The sequence below is a fragment of the Opisthorchis viverrini genome (assembly GCF_000715545.1).
Source record: "Opisthorchis viverrini unplaced genomic scaffold opera_v5_37, whole genome shotgun sequence".
Lineage (NCBI taxonomy): Eukaryota > Metazoa > Platyhelminthes > Trematoda > Opisthorchiida > Opisthorchiidae > Opisthorchis > Opisthorchis viverrini.
In genome coordinates this window covers 279,627-301,657 of record NW_008751693.1, presented here as the reverse complement: position 1 = coordinate 301,657, position 22,031 = coordinate 279,627, and the positions used below count along the sequence as shown (strand labels likewise).

The window sequence follows — 22,031 nt, the reverse complement described above, 5'->3', positions numbered from 1 at the left end:
GCTTTTATTTGATAAAAGGTGGTTTGACCTATGTTGCGCACACCTCAACCACTTCTCTCATGCCTTACTGATTATGATTCATTACCAAGTGGTCGCTTAAGTAGCGATTGACTGCGAACACGCTGGGGCCAGCTGACACATCCTACTGATGATCAAGCGTTCTCGGGCCGGGAGACCAGGTTTGATCATTATCAGGCTCCCATTACATGCTGCACTTTGGCTTCACTGATAGTCGTTTCTGATGCGACAATTGACAGAAGTTGGCAAACGTATGCATATATCGCCTCCTTCCATTACAGTACAACCACGGCTCGAGCAGCTGCTCAGGTAAGCAAACCGCCCAACAAACTCAAGTTCCTCTTAGTGTAAAGGGACACAGAGAAGACTGAAAATCTTGAGTACCCCACACATTGAAGGCGTAAGGAAAACAGAAAAATGCAAGAGATCACATCCGATAACATCCTTTCAGACAACAAAATAACGCCGAAAACCCAGCCTAAGTCTGTTGATGTTTCTATGGATTGGATTTCGATACGGAGAATCATAATTCCTTCATGATAATATCGATGACAAAATTGAGCATAAATGGTGAAGGGGCAGTGTTGCCCAACCACAACAGCCGTGGGAATATATTTGGATGGTTCGGTGTATACTCCGAGATAATCATAAATGTGGCAATGAAGGGCACAGTGCATGTTTCAACCAATTCAATCAATTTATCAGCTATAAACCGTGTGCCATAGGCACATCGGTTCCAGCAGCTACAGTTCCGAAGAAGAGAATCCCCGTTAGGTAAATACACAAGAACTAATTTGTATGTATAGTGACTACACACAAGTTTGAGGCTTCCATAACAGCCTATTTAAGGTGAAACAAAAAGACCCTCCTTTAATACTGCTCTTGGAAGGTTATCTGGCACACCAGCCGGTTTGCGCTTTACGAGAGGTAGAAAGCCATATTATAAACTGAGAAGAGTCTGAAGTCACGGACTACTGTTTAGTTTGCGCGGATCGAATGAAAGACGCATCTATAGAAGGAGGTGACCAACTAACCTGTTGGTGACAAAATACTGCCTGGCGATCTAAGTGCTGGCTTTTATCAAAGGCGGCGTCCTGGGTTCCGCTTCGCGATTTAACTGATACAACTCACGTGAAAACCCTGCTGCCTTAGCCTATCCGATTTGATGAGCTTCCACCACTCCGCCTCCTTATTAACACTAAATATTCGTCTAAGCTGACGTCCAACAGACTCTCTAACAAAATTATATTCCGATCCTGAAGGAACACCATGTCAAAGAATGACAGTGATCATTTTGAGATTCAGTGGTGAGTGCGCTCGGAAAGAACATAATGCTGAGTTTCCAGCGCCACAAGTAGTGATTATCTCTTCCCAATCACGATAAAGCCGATTTAGGGCGTCACACAAGCATCTTTGGTGGTGGTTCAGAAGCCACTTAGATGTTGAATGTGGAGTGTTTCCCCTCTCTAACGAGAAATTCCGGCGCATATCTACATAGAACGAGGGCAAGATTCGAGTAAGTGTGTATTCCAGAATTACGAGTAGTCGAGTGCTGAGCCTTGCCACTGATACTTTGACTTGTAGTTATTGAACAGTGGGGACACGTGAGGAGAACAACCGATCTTTTGTTGAACAACCAACTGTTGGTGAACTGGGAGGAAGAAAGGTACAATCTTCAATTCAGGTGACATTATAGTGCAGGTGGTGAGGTCAACAGGAATTTGCCCGAGCTATCTATGGGGACCAAAAGCGCTCCATGCAGAGGAAATGTGGTCACTGTGGGAAGGTACGTCGCAAAGAGCCTTATCATTACCAGGTACAATCTTAGCAAAGAAGTGGTGCGCAGGCAAGCGCTTAGTAACGAGGCAGAATCGTTAGAGCAACAAATTGAAAACTTTCAGGCTAACGTGTTTGGGGCACGTACTACACACGCCCCACCTTAGTCTACCATGGTAAGCTCCTTATTTTTCATTCCGAGGAGGGAAGGTCATGACACGGCTGCGCGAAATGAGAGAATACAGGAGAACTGAATACTATGGGATTCCCTTGCATATGGTCGGAAGCTACTTGGCCGATTCCAGTGGCTAAATGTTATTTTTAGCCAGACTTCTTTAGTTGCATGACCAGGCTTTCATTAAGTCATGTTCGCAAAAGATGGTGTCTGACTACAATATTGTATTCACATTGACTCAGCTCGTTACTGTTTGGAGTTGTAGATAACTTGCTCTTGATCCTATTCCATAATGTATAGTATAGTTTTCAAGCATACATCGCCACTTATGCGTCTGAACACTACGCGCAAAGCTACTCAACAGCATCTATCTATGTAGTCAGAAACGGCAGCGAAGTACAGATAAAGAGTGACTAAAATCCGTGAAACAGGATAATCGTCATCTTCCAAACATTTCGAAGAAATGAAAAGAAAGCGGCTCGACGATGGTTTCAGCTACAACTTAGTAACCGGAAAATGAGACTCGCATCCTAGGCGGAGAGGGGCGGAACATGAACCCTTCTCATCGGAGTAACGCAGCCAAACGTCCACTATTTCTCAAGTTCCCCCAAAGATGCACTATCATTAGCTGGAACACCAACAATAACAAACCAAAACACCTTATGATAGAAAATAGCACAATTTAGCCACGACTGGAAAAAGAAGTTCAAAAATGTCGAAACCCTTATGTATCTAGCAGCGGTTTGAACGGAATGTGATCCAGACAGAAAGTCTAGTTGGGAGTGAGTGAACCAGTGATGTCTGCAGACATTCTTCACACAGCGCCGTATGTATTGAAACTGTGAAAAAGCGACACACAAGGGTCACGAGACAATGTCACGAAGAAATGCACAAAAGAACCAAAAGTTATGCAACACAACTTCCGTACGGAACGCGCGAGATAAACGCAGAATTCGACCAGATCAGGTGGAGAGCTGATACCACAACATTACGTACGGAGTGAGAAAAGCAAGACGTCGTTCGATATAAGAGATGAATCAGAGTAGACTGAAGGCCGAAATGCGTAAAATAAGTACCAAAAATGGCATAAGCTTCATGCGTTCACAGGATAGTGTTGAGAACCGAAGAAAGCCCACTCGGTTTGTCAGCTAACGGCACCTTTAGTGCTGTGAAAATCCATATGCCCTAGGTCTCACTGACTTCGTATGCATCTCGGACGAGGCTTGATAGTAGTAAAATCCAGAATGGTCCCTTGATGCATGCATTGGAGATAAAAGTTGATCACGTACAAGGCTGTGATAGTGATCTAATGAACCGATAAATGTAAGTAGTATGATCATCGTGAGCCACATCAAACAACAAGAAGCTGGTTGGTGAAAATCGTGTGCTCCAATCTGGATTACCACTATAAGAATAATACATACAGTGGAACAGCACGGTTAGATATGCGACGCAACAAGGATTCCTGAGTAAACGCGGTATACACGAACCGGCATCCAAAGAAAAAACCTGGTAAATACTTCGAACGCAGTCGGCACAACACAGAGGGAAAAGCGCACTAGAAGCGAAGTCCTTATTTCCTATACTATCCGGCTAATTGCATCGCAACTAATGCGATGACGATAATGAAGTTACTTAGGCAAGAAGTAATGATCTAGCAGAAAAAAGGCTATTACACACACAGTCATAAGAAATGAAAATTTGAAGATCGGAAGGCCTGAAACAGTTTCTTCCCATGTACAGCAATATCGTTATTGTTTTCCGACAGTTTTTATTGCATATAGGAAGTATCTTACTAGTTGCCCACCTCAACACCACCTTCCAACAAAGATCACCTCATTTTAATTAAAAACGACTCTAGCCAGGCAACGACACCTGTCTACGGACCTAATCCGAAACCCGAAATCGAGCACTTATTTGATGACCGGTTAAAGCCCTCAAGACATGAATTTCATCCGCATTCTACAAAACCACTAAATATTTCGACACATACAACATTTGGTTCATTTCTTTGAGCAATCTTTCCAGTGCGGAACAAGTTCTTGTCATACCATTAATTGCAGCAGCCATTCTTGAGAATGGTGATCATAGCTCATCCGTCAGATGAGACTACCATGAGCCCGAATTTCATAAACAAACATTTCTTGATTTTGTAGCAACGCTCCTGACCATGGGGGTATTCTGAAGCTTAATCAAGTTTCAGTATAGTAGCGAACGTTGACCAGCATAAATCTCCTGGAAATCCAAGAGATTAGGTCAATCCTGGAAAGCCGGTATGGGCCTGAAGTTAGTGGTAAGGCGGATTTAACTTTGACGTCCGAAACAATAACATCAACCTGTGGAACCTGATAAAATAAGCGAAAATTGTATGAAGCCGACGAAGCATGGTACAAGCCCCATTAGAAATTTCTCAACGTTATCGCCACTTTGCAAAGAGGTATTACGTTTGTGTATGCTAGCCTCATCCTTAGACACTTGATACCTGTCATAATGAGGACTGATACCAACTGCCGAACGCCAAGAACAGCAAATACATAAGCTCCGATCACTCCATTCATAGTCGGAAGCGGTGATGAGAGGATCGCCAACGGCAGTCAACCAGGCTGAGTTCTTGATAGGCAAACTTTACACTCCAGCTACCCATCTGCATTCATTGTGCTTACCGTAAAGATATCACTATTCGTGATGATGATAAGGAACCGAATAATGCGAAAAAAAACTAAATTTCATGCCTATGTTGATGCAATCATAGAGCTTGGTCTTATCGAGCTTGCCTTACAATGGCTGCCTGGCTCCTTTAAAACAGCATAATGTGGTTGCCCGATATAGTAGCAGGAAATTTTTGAAGCCGGAAATATTTTCAATTCGATATCTGCCGTCAGGTGACAAAGGTCAACCTTCCTGCAGGTCTACAAGAAAATAGCCACTAATGAGCTCCATACCTTTACGAAACTTCCATTCCTAGGGTCGCTAATATATCCATCAGACCTCGAGTCCCGAACGTTCTTCGCACATCCATCAGCGAGTCTGTGGACTTCAAATTCAAATGAAAAAGCCTTAACTGGTTTACGAGCTGGGCAATTTGGTTGCAAACGTTTCATCACCAATCGAGGTGACATCATCAGTGCGTAGTTGTGTGTAGCGGTGGGTTGGTGGTTGTGCGTTCAGTAGTGTTGCGTGTGTGTTGATATACGTGCCGATAGCCGGGGATGACTTTTGACCGCGATTAGTTATTCTGTCGGGCGGTTCCATTGGTTGTTCTTTTATCCCGTGTCCTCATTCGCCGATGCCCACGTAACCTTTGAACTTGGCATCCCTCGCCGTCGTAGTCTGGTCGGTGTTGGAGTGACCTTTGTCCTTCCGAGTTTCCCGGCTACCAGCACGTATATCAACACACACACAACACTACTGAACGCACAACCACTAACCCACCGCTACACACAACTACGCAGATGTCATGTCACCTCGATTGGTGATGAAACGTTTGCAACCAAATTGCCCAGCTCAGCGAACAAGCCAACGACCATCTACGCTACCTACCGACATTCCGACATTCTCCTCTATGGTTTACTGACTATGCCAAAAAGCCATTAACAGCCATCTCATCAGACACATTAACTGAATCCTAGCTTTACACACCCGCTTCAATAGATTATACATCAACATCATCCAGTAGATTTTTCTAATTCACGAATTTTCATCCTGCTTGAGGGCGAAACTTGAAGGGACATCTTCTCGTGCAGTTCAGTTTTCATTGTACATGGTCAACGCTAAACGGCGCATCTTACACCACAAGACAATTAGAGAAATCGAAATCACGAAGTTTACAAAAATGCTTGGGGTGAACGCAGATTCGGATCAGATTTCTCAAGCGAGCTAAAACGCAGATTTTACTGTTCATAAGGCCTACAGTCCGGTAGAAATATAATTGGATTTTCGAAGTTGTAAGCAAGCCAAAATACGGTCTGCAAACCTTGATATGGCGGGTGCATGTATTGCAGTGAATATTTGTGAAAGTATGAGTATGCAGACTGTTACAACCCAGTGGAACCAAGCTTTATAAAACAGCCAGTTTAGGAGAAAATTCACGTGGAGAATACAAAACAAGGCATTTCATTGAGCTCCTCAAAGAGATATCCCAGTGCTTAAAACGCCAGCTTGGTTCGAACGCAACCTCAGCATCCCAACTACTTCTGTCTAGGCTTAGGCAACTTCGCAGCATCCCAGTCCTCGTGCCTCCCTCCGTCGGCATGGCAGTTAGGCAGCGAAAGGGTGCTACAGCCAAGAGAGTATTTATTATTTATTGAGCAGCCCCGATCATGTTTGTCTGTCTTGGACGTCTTAGTGAACAGAAACGGTGGACGGGAATGAGCAGCCCCGATCATGTTTGTCTGTCTTACACCTCACATTGTCTCGTATGAGAAACGCCAGTGTGACATTTTCGACAGAAGGAGGACAACAGCCGCAAATAAGTTTGTGCCGAGGTCATTAGTTAGCTCTCTTGCGAACACTCAAAACCTCAGATAAACGAGTGGGAACAGCCGTGCGATTGGCTACGGGACTGCGTCATGTCAGTGATAGTGTCCACCCACCAACGAATTCGGCCCCCGTGAGGCCACCTCGTAAACATACTTCTGGATGCACTTTTCATGATCGACCTGGAGGTTATGTTTTGCCCACCAGTCAGAGCGAACGAGGCACGATGAGGCAATCAACACCTGATACATGAAAAACATGACGAGTTTATCGTGGCTGGTTCAGTTATATCACATCATCAAGCGGGCAAGCATCCGATTTGTTATCCAAAATATCACTCGCCGCAGCTCAGCATTACCCACCCGACATTCCCACAACACAAACACACCGCGTCGAAGTTACCGATAGTTGACGGCAGGTAATCAAGCTCTGTCCTGAACACGCACACCGACCACGTTTCTCAGTTGTAAAACAGTACCGAACACTGCGAAACTGTAGACTATGATATGTCACGTGATTATCAAATGTTTAGGCTTGTCAGTCAAAGAAATAATCCCGATCATCAACTACTTCCAATACACCTTCCACGCCACGAGCTGGTTTGGTATCATGGATCTTCGAGCTCCGAAAGACGCGTTCCGGAAACAAGTTCAGTAAAGAGTGTTGGAGTCGCTGGACAGTTTAATCGCAGTGCTATTGATACCAACCGTGTAAAGTTCGACCAGTAAACATGAATACGTGGCACATAGCAAGGCCTGTGTGGTGTTTCCTACCAGGCGTAAACTATCCAGTTCGGGAAAAAGAGTGCACTTCCGAGGGGTTGTTTTCTTCAAGGGGAATGTAACGGGTTAAATCACACATCGAAATTACATCTCCTGTGAGTGAAGCAACATGTTTTTAAAAACCTAGAGTGCGATAGGTGAAGCATGTGTGTTCATGTCAAAAGACGTTACAAATACTTCAATGTTCAGACGTAACACACCACCCATAGGGTTGCTGAAGTCGGAAACTCGGGAACTGATGAGCCCCAAAGAACAGCGGAACCTGTCGTGGGCTGTAAACGTTTTCAGCAACCTCGTGAGCAGTGAGCCACGTCTCAATTAGTAGTGATATCCCAAATATCGCATGAAATGAACGATTAGGCGGCCTGGTGCAGCAAATCCAGTTGAATAACACCACAAACGACAGATTCAGCAGGTAATTCTCCTGTGAAAACCAAACAAGGCTTGCATTGAGTGTATCTGTCGCAGATTCAATGTTGGTAATCCAGCCCCCGTTGGTTCAACACGTCAACTAATCTCGCTAGAAATCTAACACGCTCCGAGGAATGAGAACGGTCTGCTATGACAGCGGCTTTGTTCAAAGGCGGAATCGAATAAGCAAACTTTTGGACTTTGTGAAACGTTTGTTTCAGTTGCGGTTTAGTTATGTACGTTGCAAAGTCACCACAAGTAACAGTATATTTTGGTGACACTGTGGTGCAAAATTTCGAGACATGCATTATGCAGAATAAATAAAGTCTGTAATAAAAATCAGACTACGTGGCGAGTTTCATTCACGCGCATAGACTTTTACACGTCTGCATGGCACTGAATGTTCTAGAATCGATCCCAGAGTGGATTTTCGTCTTTCGTAATTTCAGATTCGAATAACAATGGGCTGAGTCGTGTGTTTGCGACCTAAACGATTTGGATGCTTCGAATTACCGAACTTATTACATCGATAATAGCCAAGACGGAAGTTATCGAAAGGTGAAGGATGTGTTCGAAGCACCACAAAACGTCTCTAGCAGTAGTTCGCGTCTAGAACAGTGAGTTATTTTGATACAAACCTGGAAATTAGTTCGATCACAGTTGCCTTGACATTTCTCACAGCAACTTTATTCATCTTTATTACCACTTTGCCATCTGACGTGCCACAGTAGTAGAACCAGCTGTCTGATGCAAATGCAATCTGGAAGAATTACAGTGGATTCCTCTGAGTAGGGTAAGTTGGGAGCAGGCGTTGACCCAACGGAAAAATTCGTCAACACTTCTAATCAGAACCACCTGGGTTTTCCTAAAAGCTTCTGATTTTCTAAAAAAAAAACTGACATGCCTTTGGTGGAAACCACTTCCAAGGAATGTATGTGAAGGCACATGAGAGAACTTGAATTAGGATACAGTATAGGCAAACAAGGAGCTCACAAGCACTGTAGTATTTTCCCGGTTAACTTGTACCCCAAATACAACAAAACGTCCCTTCCCAAATTGTAGGATGGATAATAGCACAAGGGCGATCAAGAGCACGCAACTATGGATGCTTTACCTGGAAAAAAGCTGCCCGAAGGAAAGAACGAACTCGAGTCGTCATTATCTTAAAAAGGTGTCCAAGAGACTCGACTGAAGTCAAGCTATAGCTTGTTAATCAAATTTACTGCATTGAGCTTATTGATCATGTTCCTAGATGCATTTAGACTGGAAGTAGGCCGATACTCTACGGAGCCAGTGTCACCCAGCTGCCGACTGAATCTGGCCCTGGCAGCAACATATCATGGAGATATCTCCTTACCATTTAGGTAACGTTACTACAGTGAACTGCGGTCACCGAGCAAAATTTCGTCCTTGAATGAACCAATTGATAGAACAGTTACAAAAATTCATTCACAGAATCGGAATCAATCCGACGGCAAACGCGTCAACATTTCAGAACTTCCACAGTTAGTAGGTCATAAAGGATCCGTCGTCAACCTAACCTCCAGTGATCAAAAAATGAATAGATGGCGGTAAGGCCGTCGCTGTGCAGGAGAAAAGTCACTATCGGACCATAGGCGTGTGTACAAAACACAAGTCCCTCAGGCTTAAAATGAGATCAAGGTTCACTAGGATAAATAAACTCTGACAAAGTTTTTTTTACTGTGAACCTTGTCCTCAATCTGATTCGGGTAGCGATTAGCTTTCTTGATTTCGTAGCGTTGTTCTATTGTATGAAAAAGGTAAGTGACTACCTCGGTTGGTAAACAAATTTGTTGTAGAATGCGAAAGTGAAATAACCAGCCATTTGTGACAAGTGCGCTTGAATGCCTGCAGCCAAAGCTTCGCGGATGTGAATGAGAAGATAGAAATAGAATGTGAAACAACTTGGTTTTTAGCGGTTAGTTCGCTGGTTGAGCGTTCGTCATGTAATACAGATCAACTGCACCAAGAGACTGGTGGTCTATTACCGACTCATTACAATTAGCGAAAGTGGTGATGCTGTTTGAGATCAAACAACTATTAGCATCAGCTGACACTTCCAAGTAGTCCAACACCATAGTGATGATTTCAGCACCCAATGGGAACCTAAGAGTTGCCAGTAGTGCTTTTCAAAATATTCACATCTCTATTCCGCATTCCGTGCTTCATGGTGGCAATCGATGGACACCAAGGCTGTGCCAAAAGGTACAACACCAAATCAGGGGGTGTAATGCGATATTGCTGCCATAGTGAGTGTTTAGAGCAACAACAGGTTCTTCACAGAGAGAGGCTTATCTTAAATCACAAGGAACATCCACTGAGCAGTTAGCAATGCTACAACCCATAGATCCTCTAGTTGACGGCTGTCCATCGGTAACGGTGGGCAACAATCTATTTGCTAGGATAACCCTTTCAAGCGTGTCGAGGCTAAAAATGGTACAACAGAAAACAATGGTAGTACAGTCGGCGCATGAATGCTGAGCACCTATATGCTAGCTTCACTACAACTAGTCGCATGAATTATTTGGCTACCGGCGGGCGACTGAAATTTGGCGCATCGCGCCCCAACTTCTCCGTTACTCCTGACACTCTCAGTGCGAATATGAGGTAGAATCGAGTTAGTAGCATTAGTGACGGACGGTGAATCGCATAGATTGGATCCGAATAGCAAGTGACTGAATAAGAAACAAAAGCCGGTATAAGCATCCAATCGAGACAAGGCTGTGAGGTGATTTGGGAACTCCAGAGGGGACCGTTTAAACGACAAAAAACAGATACCCATCGCGTTCTTTTTCTTATTTTGACAAACCAAAACGGATTCGTGCACGCTGAGAGAGAAAAACAAAAACTTGGATTTACCGTTACGACATTTTTGCCTGAAAAGTAACTGTTTTTCTTCATGTATGTATCAGGTGTTTCACATCTTCCAACCCACTATGATCACTCCTGGTTATAAAAAACTAAAAACCTGTGTTAGCCTCATACTGACTCAGTCTAAAACAACTGGGGTCGAGGTGAAAGCATAGTGTTTCATCAGTATGACTAAAAAGCCAACCTTACTAGAGGAGACGGTCGCATTACAGAGGAACGTTGACATAGATAGCAGTGTCGTTCGCAATAAATGTGCAATCCTCAGTGAAAGTTAGGAAAAGCTAAGCGCCAGTGTCTGCATGGGATAGCAGTACAGAGAAATATCAGGACAAACCACAAAGAGTACCAGCCGAATCCACTCAAATGCTGTTGACGGCGAGAGCGTCATACGGAAATCCAGTTGTTTTTGTACTTTTGTAATTGACGACCATCAGTACTCCCCAAAGGTAAGCTTTTGTGATTCACATAATATCCAATGTACACAATTTCCGCATTGCAAAAAAACTACGTTTGACAGAAACGTACACAGTTCTGCTAACACGAATCCCTGCCCCGTCTGAATCCAGGCAAAGTATTGCATTTAACCACGGCTCAAGTGGTTTTTGCCTAGTTTAATCTGCTTTCCAGTTGGCGAACTTTGTTCACTACTGAATTTTAACTTGATTGATGTACCTCCATGGACGTCAATCTGAAAACCAAAGAGCTGATCTCGACGTCATTGCTGAAAGCCTGCAGTTATGGGGACAGCAAGGAGTTAGACAGGGCAAAATATTCGTATGTTTTGTGCCAATTATTTTTTCCATATCCACATTTAAGTCACGTGCAGAAAGATGCTAACGTCGATGTAAAACAGGTGAGGTCTCATTTGTGCGCTAATCGAATATCCTGGCACAAAGGACACTAAGATGATCCAGGAAGTTCGTGTACTCTGTGATAAGGTCTATACAAGGTGCAACACATGTCAGAATCCACATTGTTAGTAGACAGATTGATGGAAAGATTTACAAGAATAGTCGATTTCCAATTGTTTTTGTGTAGAGTTAAACCTATGATTCGGAGTTAAGAGCCACCATAAATGCCAAAAACCGTCGCCACAAATGCAGAAAAAATGTTAATGCAGTAAGAGAGAAGTGGAGACGTGGATTTAGTGACTCACCTGAATCCGCTTGATTAACTGTCCGATGACTTTAGCTGCCAGATTGGTCTCTCTCCGTACCTCACTTAATTGTGACAGTTCAGCGCGCAAGAGACATATGAACTCCACGGAATTCTTCAAGATACTGCCCTTGTTCTTCTTGCAGTCTCTGAAAACAGTCATGTAATTTATCTTGTGATTGAGAACTCAATAATGACAATGTCTGGGGTAAAACACTTAGTATACGTGCGCCAAAAGGCGCGCAAGAATGTAAAGACCGTGGCGCATGTAACTGCCTGGATGCCCCATGATGAGCAGATACCCGATGGCATGAAAATAAGTGGCAGGCAAACTGACTTATAGCCGGCTTTCAGGAAAATGCGGACAAACAATTGAATCTACAAGCTGTCTAAAGTTCGTCCTAACCACAGACGATGGCTTTTGGGTGGTCATAATCTATAGCGATCAACTAAAAATTATTGACTGAATAACTCAAGACTCAGGGTTGTGAGATAATTGTGTGGATTTCAAAACCAAAATCCCAGACACGATGCTACAGTAACTAGCACCTAGTTTCCCCTCTCTCTCCATCCTGGCCTAAGCCGTGGATGCATTCGCCGTGTTGAAGATACGAACCATCGGGGTGATCATCAGTATGGCGTTAGGTGTAACCAGTGACATGTTGCCCCACGTGTAGTACATCTAGTTATTCATTCTCGACTCGGCCAACGATGCAATAACGGAGGTTCATTATGTCCGAAATTCTGATACACACAAAATGCATTGAAGCTTTCACAAGTCGTATTCCAGTGTTAGAAAATCAATACAGGAATTCTCCAATTCTCCACAAGTTGGTAACGTGAAGCTTGGGTGTGTTAATTGACCGTTGATCAACTGCAGCTGGTATGTTCGCTGACATTTAGTACTGATTTGGCGTTCCAGTCATGAAAGATTTTGGAGAATGATTCTCCGTCCACCTTAAAGCTCGAGCAACGCAGTAACTCACTTACGTAGCCCAACTAAGCCTGTTTTTCCGAAATATAAATGCTCCTCTACAAGAGACTCACAAACTGTTTACCAAACCTTTCCGAAAAGATTACTTCTCTACCGGTTTCAAGCTTTTTCCAATTTGCTTTTAACTTAAAGCTGAAATTGTTGACTCGAATAAGACTACATGAACAACGGCACGGACGGCAGCTGATAGCTGAGGCAGTCAAGCACTGCATCGGTCCGAATTCTCTAGGGCGAGTGCGTGTAACCAAGATCACCTGGGCTCGTTTATTATTAAAGAACTTGTGTTCGAAATGAAATGTACCTGTTTGACAGTAGGCGTTTTACTGAACCCACGTCTCCCGTAGTCAGTACTGGTTTTCCGGATGAGTGGATTATGAGACTTGCTTGTCACAAAGTAAGCTTTATGATCGCATTCTGATCTCATTAAGGTGCGGGGGATTAAGCGAACACAGGGTCGTGAGTTCACAAACTTCACCTATCAAAAACTGCACGGAAATTAAGTTGATGATTAAAAGGCTAAAGCATGAGGAGTGGTTGTACGAAGAGTATATAAATACTAATCTAATTGGTGAAAAGTAGCGCCTTTTGGGAGTGTTCCTAAAATCGTAAAAGGTAATCGTTCAGCTGTAACACCCTTTCGGTGCCTAGCTGCCATGCCACTCGAGGGAAGCACGAGGTCTGGGATACTACCAGGTTGCCCAAACCTAAACAGGAGAAATCGAGATGCAGGGGTCGGATTCGAACAACGAACACTCCGGTCAGTAGATTCGCGCTGAGTTACCTCGCCCACACCTAAAATTGTACTGAACAGGGAATGGTTTCCTAGCCTTCAACAAGCTTCTTATAAGCGCCAAAAAGAATCCTCACGTAAAAGCACCAGCCTTCTCTCAGTGACTATCTAACATATACTTACAAGCTAGTATCCTACCACAAAACTCGCGCATCATGTTGCTTATTTTTGTATAAAACATCATACTGCGTCATGCTAGCACGTGTCGTTTTCATCGTCTTGATTTTGCCATTCATAAAATACATGCAGGATTGACGGAATATGCCATCACACACATGGGGTGATGAGATGAACAAGCTTGAGAACTGCTGGTATGCATGTTGTCCAGAGGTTGCAACTAGCTGCGAGATCTGCACAAATCTCGACCTAATGTCAGATTAAATGCAGGTTAGGTTGTACCATACCGTTTCTGACCGTAAAGAGACAAGTCTCCCATACTACACTTCACCATCATCCAGAGAACCGACGAGGCGTGCGTTGTATTGACTGTCCACTATCTTCTGAAGTTATCTCTTTGTGCGATTGGGTATGTGGTTAACTGTGGAGCAACGATCGAATGAAAAAATACCCTTAACAAAATGGGAGGCCACTGTAAACCGTTAATGACGTCACGCCGGAGGGACGCTTCGGAAGCAACCAGTAATCTCATGAACGCCCTTTCGTTTTTTATGCAAACGTTTCACGGGGTTGCGTAAGTAAGTTACAAGCAGCCGAAACCTTAAACAGACATCATCATCACCAATTGCAGCTTCCACCAAACTTTTGGCTCTTGCTGCTGTTGGGTCTGCCGGCGAAACAAAACATGAAGGCATTTAATCAAACTACAGAACGAGAGCTAGTAAGCGAAAAGACTGACGAAAGAACAGGAAGTCAAAATCGAGTCTTTGTAGTATAGTTTAATTGGTTTTTGGACATCTTGGTCACTGGCTACTACAAGATGCAACAACGAAGTGTCATCATCTGGTGTCGAAAGCTGCCGGCGACGTCTGTGAATCGCATTAAGAGGTGCGTACTAAGTTATCATAACCTAGATTCACGTTCTCTTTGTTTGTCCTCTGTGTAAAGACTCCATGAATAACACTGTGTCAGAATGGCTCACTCATCATCTAAATAACGTGGTCCATTGGACGGATGCTGTACTTTGACACGTCCAATCTGCAATTCCCACAGAGTGGTCATTATATGGGTACGTTCCGCGATTTTACCAACAACCGATGGGTCACGTAAGACGTCCATGTGTCGTACAAAGGATAAAACAAAGTCATCTTCAATCTCTAGACGAAACACACTGCTCATAAGGTTTCTGAAAAGTTTTCACTAGCTTTCTTGGGACTCATCAAGTGGGCGCAGTACCCAAGGCTCCGCCAAACCTTTGTTCTATTTGAACCCAAATTTAGTGGAATTCGACAAATACCGTCACTTGCACACCGATTTGATTTCGACAGGAGGCGCAACCGAATCCACCTGAATCTTTCGTTTATGATAAACGTGTATTATAAATGAGATTCAGCTGGATTCATTTGAGTCACCTGTCGAAATCATCTTTCCTCTTGATAAATTGTAAGTGGTATGGTCATCGCAGGGAACTCTGTCAATGAAATGAATACCGTATCCGCTGCGCTGCTATAATCTATTAGAAGCCACGCAGTTTTGTTAAAAAAGGGAAATGTCGCAGATTACTCTGCAAGCAAGCCACGCAAGCATCCACATTGTGTTTGACCCCAATAAGAAACTCATCTGGCACTGAAGCGAGTTTGTAGATGGTCCGAAACCTTGATATTTCTTAAATCGAAGTTGTGTTTGTGAACGTAACACGCTGTTCTAACCTCGAAACAACTCAGCGGTTCTGAGGCAGGCTGTTGCCTGAAAGATTTGTAATTTGGACTATCCATTCGGACCGGATTGCAGTGACAATCAATAACAACTGTCCAAGTGTAACACCCTTGCGATGCCTAGTTACCATGCTGTCCGAAGAAAGCAAAAGAACTGTAGACCGCCAGGTTGTCCGATCCTAGAAGGAGCAATCAAGATACCGGTGTTGGGCTCGAACCACGAAACCTCAGGTCAGCAAGTCTGAACCTTGACCAATAAGCCATCACGAGCTCAAGAACATGCCACAGCTGAACGATTTATTTGTATTCTTTGATCTGTGGTTGTATGTGGATGTACGAGGAAGGTCATCAGCAGTAACTCGACTGACAGAACAATTAGAATGATGCTCATAGTTGGATTTAAATATCTACCAACGAAAACCTTGCAATCCTTCGGAAAACAGAGAACGCTGCTATCATCTGCAAGGGAATAGTAGGTGTTTTTGTGGACACGGAGGCATTTGGCATGCAGTTTGCACGCATAAAGCTTGGTGTCGTGTTCATTGATGGGATAGGACATGAAGTCGGTATGCGGATCTCGAAGAATCTTACCATTTTCTCTATCTGCGCAATGCGTCACACAAATAATCTATCGACGGGGGTACAAATACACAGTGATGGTTCTTACATCCGTTTGCGTAATCCACATGCGACAAAGTGCAACTGAAAAAAAGCTCGAAACGGTGCTGGCGCGCACAAGCTATCTGTTACTGCCGATAGTGTCAGTTGATGTGAAAACGCCAACGACTTTATAAGTAATTTTGAAGTAACAGGTTATCTACCCACTTTACTCCGTCTTCGAAAATTTAAAACAATGAGTATCTTTTCATCTTTTTATCCATTTCAATAACACAGCAAGAAAATAAAGGCTGTGAGATGTCGAAATTTCGCTTAATCTCTTCAGCGGCAATACTCTTTGGAAAACATTGACGAAAACAAATATCTCCATCGAAAAAATCAACTGACCTCAAGTTGTATGAAAATGCAACAGATGGAATGACCACAAATTGGTGGACGAACTTACCCATCTCGAAACATTTCTTCTGGTAGCAGATTTCCCAACTCCGAAATTTGGCAGTTGATATAGTCCCGACGTTTCCGTTCGACTAAGAAAGACCGGGGAAGAGGTAGCAAGAAATAATTGCAAAAAACATGGATGCTGATGACGGCCAAATGGTTTTCTCAAAATCGGAATAAATTTGAATAAGTCGCTTAGCGAGTACACATAACATTGCGTGTAACGAAGTTGCCAACTTGCAGGACAATACCTGCACCCACTGCGTATAACAGTCAACTTAAGCAGATCCCCTCAAAGATACCGCGTCTGCTTTATCCAACATGGTACGACCCGTACGATCCATCAAAAAAGACATACTACGAATGTCCACTGAGAAGAAGGGTATAGCATTGGTTGATCTTTTGAAGCCTTTATTCCGGATGTGAGCACCGTCACCTTCAGACAAAGCCCTTGAAAAAGCTCTTGGCTTGAAATGGTAGTTTCTGAAGGGGATAATTATGGCTCAGTCAATCGAGAGCTTCTGATTAAAGTGGGCGTTGTCCGAATTCACACCAAACACCCTAATTGCTCTTTTCTCTGCTTGAACGACCTATGCGCATCGGTTGGGTTGCATGGTAGCCATGTGCCGAAAAGGGTCCCAGTTGCCAGATTCGATTAAGTCACAATAAGGTTTCGAGGCTGTCATCAGCAGTACTGGAGATTGTTCGATGAATAAATTTGTTTTCCAGGACAAAGAGAGACACTAAAACATGAATTCAAGCTCGCCTTTCCATCACGGCTTGGTAGTCACCGACTCTAACTGGTATGCGGCTACACTAGGTTATTTGAGTCTGAGGCACCTACGTAAAATATTGGAGTCCAGACACGCGATTTTATGCCTGACGCCCCAAAAGTTATATATTCAACCCAGCACGGTCGCGGTACGAAAAACCCTTCGAAGTTACTAAGCAAGCCATCATTCAACGAAGGCCATTACATCTCCTATTATCGCGCCTTCCAGTCGTGTCAAACAGTCCTTTCAAGGTGAGATAAATGCAGCCTGCACACAACACGAATTCACGATGCGGACAGTCAGTAATGTGTGTAAAAGCAACAGGTGATTGGTGTACTTTGTTTTTTTCACATACTTGTCCGAATTACCATCAGTCATGCAAGGCAATGCGTGCTACATAAGCTAACGACACTTCATTCAACACACAAGCTTATTGTTTACAATAAGTATGTCAATGTTTAACGTCAAGTTAACAAACCGAAAGAGTAAAAGTGTTTGAGAACTGAACGACGCCTAAGCCGATTACCAACAGCGACCCAAACAACTTGGAACATCTAAGTAAGACCCGCTTGCACAGAAAGTCTTATGCTTAAATACAGAAGCCCCTTCCTAAGATGGACCCATCAAGAGAAGCTGATAGGCTGAAAATGTATCGCCCGTGTCCAATCTCTCAAGAGGAGCCAATGCACCCTTTCCTTATAGCGATCTGCGGGGATTTTTGTGGTACGAGGTGGGTTCAAGGCCGGTGGTAACTGTCCATCTCGGTGACAGTATCTCCTTAGGGTTCGTTGGAACAACCGAAGTCGCTCCAATACATGCCAGGTGATGGTAAGTGGGAATCACAACTTAGGGCCTCGATTGTAAAGGCAAGTACCAAGGCCGATCGAGACAAACCAGGTAGTAGAAACACTTCAAAAAGCAACTTAGGTGTACTCAATTAAATGAGTAGATGTGTAGGTACCCCTCGAGGTAAGCAAGGTAGCACTGTCAGAGGGTGAAACAGCAGAATTCAAGAAACTACCTTTCAAAAGAGCTAAAAAAAAGTCATTACGTTAGAAGCTCCGCTTCAGAAATAAGAGTCAGAAACAAACGTAAGCAAGCAAGCAAGCAACGTAAGCAAGCCGGTTGGATGTCACTGACAGATGCCGATTAGAAGACTGAAGCCTTGGGATAAAAGCGACAAATATTCAGTCGGGTTTCTAGAAGACTGAATCGCATATTTACTAACCTCACCTCACAACAACCAAAACCAGAGACGTATCATAGCCTACCTAAATGCGAAGGCAAAAATAAATATGCGTACGCAAACGGTGGGTACGATAGTTTGTTTCAACTTCATTCTCAAAAGGGACCCTTTTTCACCTACGGTACAACATGAAACTCGCAGTATCAAATCATAGACGCGTGGTTACTTTGCGGATCCATCGATATGGATGGACCGACGAATACATCAATCGCACCGCAGCTCATCGTGAATGGGAAGTGAGAAAACAGATGAAACTCAAGGACGATGTGCTGTCTAAACATCAAACAGCAGTGAGAAAGAGTAGTAAACACTAGGCAGTGGTTTGCCTAAATGCCTGTTAAGCCTACAGTGGTGCTAGAGATGACTCCCTGTAACCATCTTTGTTCAGATCTAGATGAATGATGACCAGCAGTAGCTAACTATATATGCGTCTAGGATGTGTCTATTGAATACTATGAGCTACGAGATGCCTCTTTGAATGTAGGGCTCAACGGTTCCGTTTCACCCAGTTGGAGTGACTATTGTGGGTCGCCTATTGGGCAGACTGGTGGCTTCAGAACTATCCCTTCTTGTCCAACCTGCGGTGTTATCCCCTCGGGATCACATCGGGTACAGGGCGTCCAGGAGGATTCACATTCGACTAAGCATGTTACCCATTGAGTATGGGTCTCCATTGGCGTAGTTTGATATACAACACTAACCCAGAAACGCATGCCAGTCCACTATGTTCAGTACACAGTTCGTATTAGCTTCCGCTGAACAAAAACAAATACCTTTCGTTAATCTGAACGCCCCACCAAAGTACTGCCTCTTCCAACTGGTCACTGGTTAGTATCGTTGCCCCTTATTATTTTCCGAATTCTCGTATCACATGGTCGGATAACTAATGATGAGCTCTCATGCGAAATGTGGAGTTCGTAGCTTATTGTGGTTCATATCCAGCTGCAAGTATGATTAGCGGACCTATGCAATCAGGGAACTAAACCGAATCCAATCATCACAGCCATCACTATCATAAACAAAATGACAGAAATTTTCACTTCACAACACTTCAAAGCTTGATGTAACGGAGCTTGGACTTTCGGGAAAACAGGGTGACTAATAACATTCCGTGGCATTAAGCTCCACAACAACAAGGAGCCTTAGGGTGTGACCACAAGGTTTTACTTAAAATAATACATTTCGCTAGTTCGTTGGCGAGCTGAACCCATGCACCTGGGTAGTTCGGTCCTAACCGACAGAATCAAACAAAATGTTCACCGCATGGAAGCGCAGCAGCTCTTCTAGAGAGATTTTTGCCTCGGGGAACCGTGCTCGCTTTGTTTTGTTGGGACCAATAGAGTGCTCCAAATTCGAATGCAGAACGCAACCGTCAACGCATGGAGTTCCTGAACGTGAAATTTACCGTGCACAATGAAAGAAAATGGATTCTATGACAGGTATTAAAAGTCACTATCACCCATAGACTGGGAAGTGGAGAAATCTTTCAGTCATGGGCCCTCCAGTTAGCTATTTTCCCCCGTCAGTGGCGTCCTATTAACCAGTATGATACTGATTACCAGACTAAACAGTGTTCACTGTTTTCTGATGACTTATTGGCGGCCCATGGGTCAAACCATGTGGAAGAACACATTCTCACAAATATTTATGGATGAAACGTAGCTGTTGGTGTGTGGAGGCTTGTCACCTGGCGAAAGTCTCCTATCGACCGGCCGCTTCGAGCCTAGAACGCCCGATTTCGCTGGCAATGTCAGACTGTTGGAATATCGAGTGTGTTTATTAACATTCATTAAATGTACCCGAGTTGTTAATATTCAGACATCCAAACAAAGTTGAATGCATGAGCTCCAGCTCGATTCATGCTTTCACGTACGTTAAGGTTCCTCTATAAAGTAACGAGAAAATAGGCCACAAAACAGGTACCTGCAAACTCATCGATTAAGTAAACAGCATCAAGAACCTGCCGCAATTGTGGAAAAGAGTTTGTAAAATAGATGACTGGTCCTATCAGTACTCACTCCTATTATGACTATCTTTCTTGGTCCGATCTCGCACCCAGGCTGCTCTTTGTTCTTCCGGATGTCGGGACATGGGACTGACAGTTGTAAACAGTAAGGCTGTGCCACTACCACTTCCTCCATCAGTACCGCTTACGCCACCCAAACTGCCGCCGCTTCCACTTGTGCCGACCTGCGTGCCCAGCGAGCCCACGGGAAGTGGACTGGTACCCAGGGGATTCAGCACACCTTGCACGTCTGTGGGACATGACGCAGATGATTTGATTGGAGAACTGCCTTCGCTCAGTTTTGGGCTTATCTGGCGAGTGTCATAGTCTTGCAGGATGCGGATACCTAGCTGTAGTTGGCCGGCAGTGCAAGGGACTTGATGGACACGGTCATTTGTTGACGTGTGCTGCCGAGCGTAGTTCAGAAATTCGCTCCCAACCTGTAGAGAAAATAACATGAAGGCATGAATGATGGAAATCAACTAAGACGGCATATGAGTGTATATAAATTGCGGCGGGTAAGTAAAATAGTCACCATTTAGTCCACCAGACGAATGGATACAGACTGTGTTAGCACTCAGTCCTAACAAACCCCGACACGATCATTTACAGAAGCGAGTACAGTAAACCTGATTGTGAGCAGTGTTTAACAGGAGTAGAGGGACGACGGTAGCCACCAGATGCGTTGGTGCCAAGAAACCTGAATTGACTTTCTGCCGTATATTTGTGAAACAGAATTTGAGAAAGGTGGGTAGTCGAGCAAGAGAGGTAAGCAGTTAAACGTTGTTACAACAATTCTAATATAGTTGCTGAATGAAACCATTGTGACGTAGAAAAATTGAATTTTCGACGATGAAATGGATGAGATCGCTCTCCTGGAGTAGCTTATCCACAATTAAGACCACTCAATTCAAGTTCTACTAAACCTTGGAACACAAGAGGGCACAACGTGAGTAGGTGCTCCTGAGCCCGTATGGATAAGTGAAACTGGCGAGTTTATGGAAGGCATAAGCGTTAGCTGTTGAAAAACCGCATGAAAATCGATAGTTTACATCAAATTAATCCTCTTAAGATCGAAGGTATTTAGTTATAGCCTGTCACTTTGCTGTAGAAAGACAAATGGCTGAACGTGTTTGTCCCTCATCCATAAGTTACGGTGTTGAGACTTATCGACTATACATTGGCAATCAGTCAACCCGAAACAAGTTCATGCTTGGATTTAAGAAATCATGGCTGATTCCTCGAGACAAACACTGAACGACCTTGACCATAATTGCGAGTAAAACCCAGACAGCCTAGTATGCTTGATACACAACATACCGATGGTCAATGCATAGCAAACGTGTTAACAAAACACCATTCGTACAAACGGACATTTTGGTTGGCCACGAAACCTGAACACAAACATACGGTGACCCAGACTGCGCTACTCTGCTACGTGCCACCCGGTTAACCTGATCTAAAGCGGTGAATAATGTCCACGGAATAGAAAGCATACACCCGGATGGCTCACTTCTGCCGGTTCCCAAGAGTTTACTCTTGTCAGCTCGCCGGACTAGAAAATCCAATGGCCAAACAACTAAACTCGCCGACATATTAAAAAAGCCAGGAGGGCTGAACTGTATGGCGGCTGTCGTAAGAGACAGATCC

At 43.9% G+C, this 22,031-nt stretch overlaps 1 protein-coding gene across 1 annotated transcript in view; it reads right to left on the bottom strand.

Moving 5' to 3' along the window:
* The window catches only part of T265_02816 (hypothetical protein), a gene marked incomplete at both ends in the record, with an annotated part of 48,321 nt that overhangs the window by 14,068 nt on the left and 12,222 nt on the right, over positions 1 to 22,031 (bottom strand). The window contains 3 exons of the mRNA XM_009167160.1: positions 11,687 to 11,834; positions 16,365 to 16,446; positions 20,395 to 20,821. Coding sequence (XP_009165424.1) covers positions 11,687 to 11,834; positions 16,365 to 16,446; positions 20,395 to 20,821 — 657 coding nt within the window. The remainder of the gene's footprint in view (positions 1 to 11,686; positions 11,835 to 16,364; positions 16,447 to 20,394; positions 20,822 to 22,031) is intronic.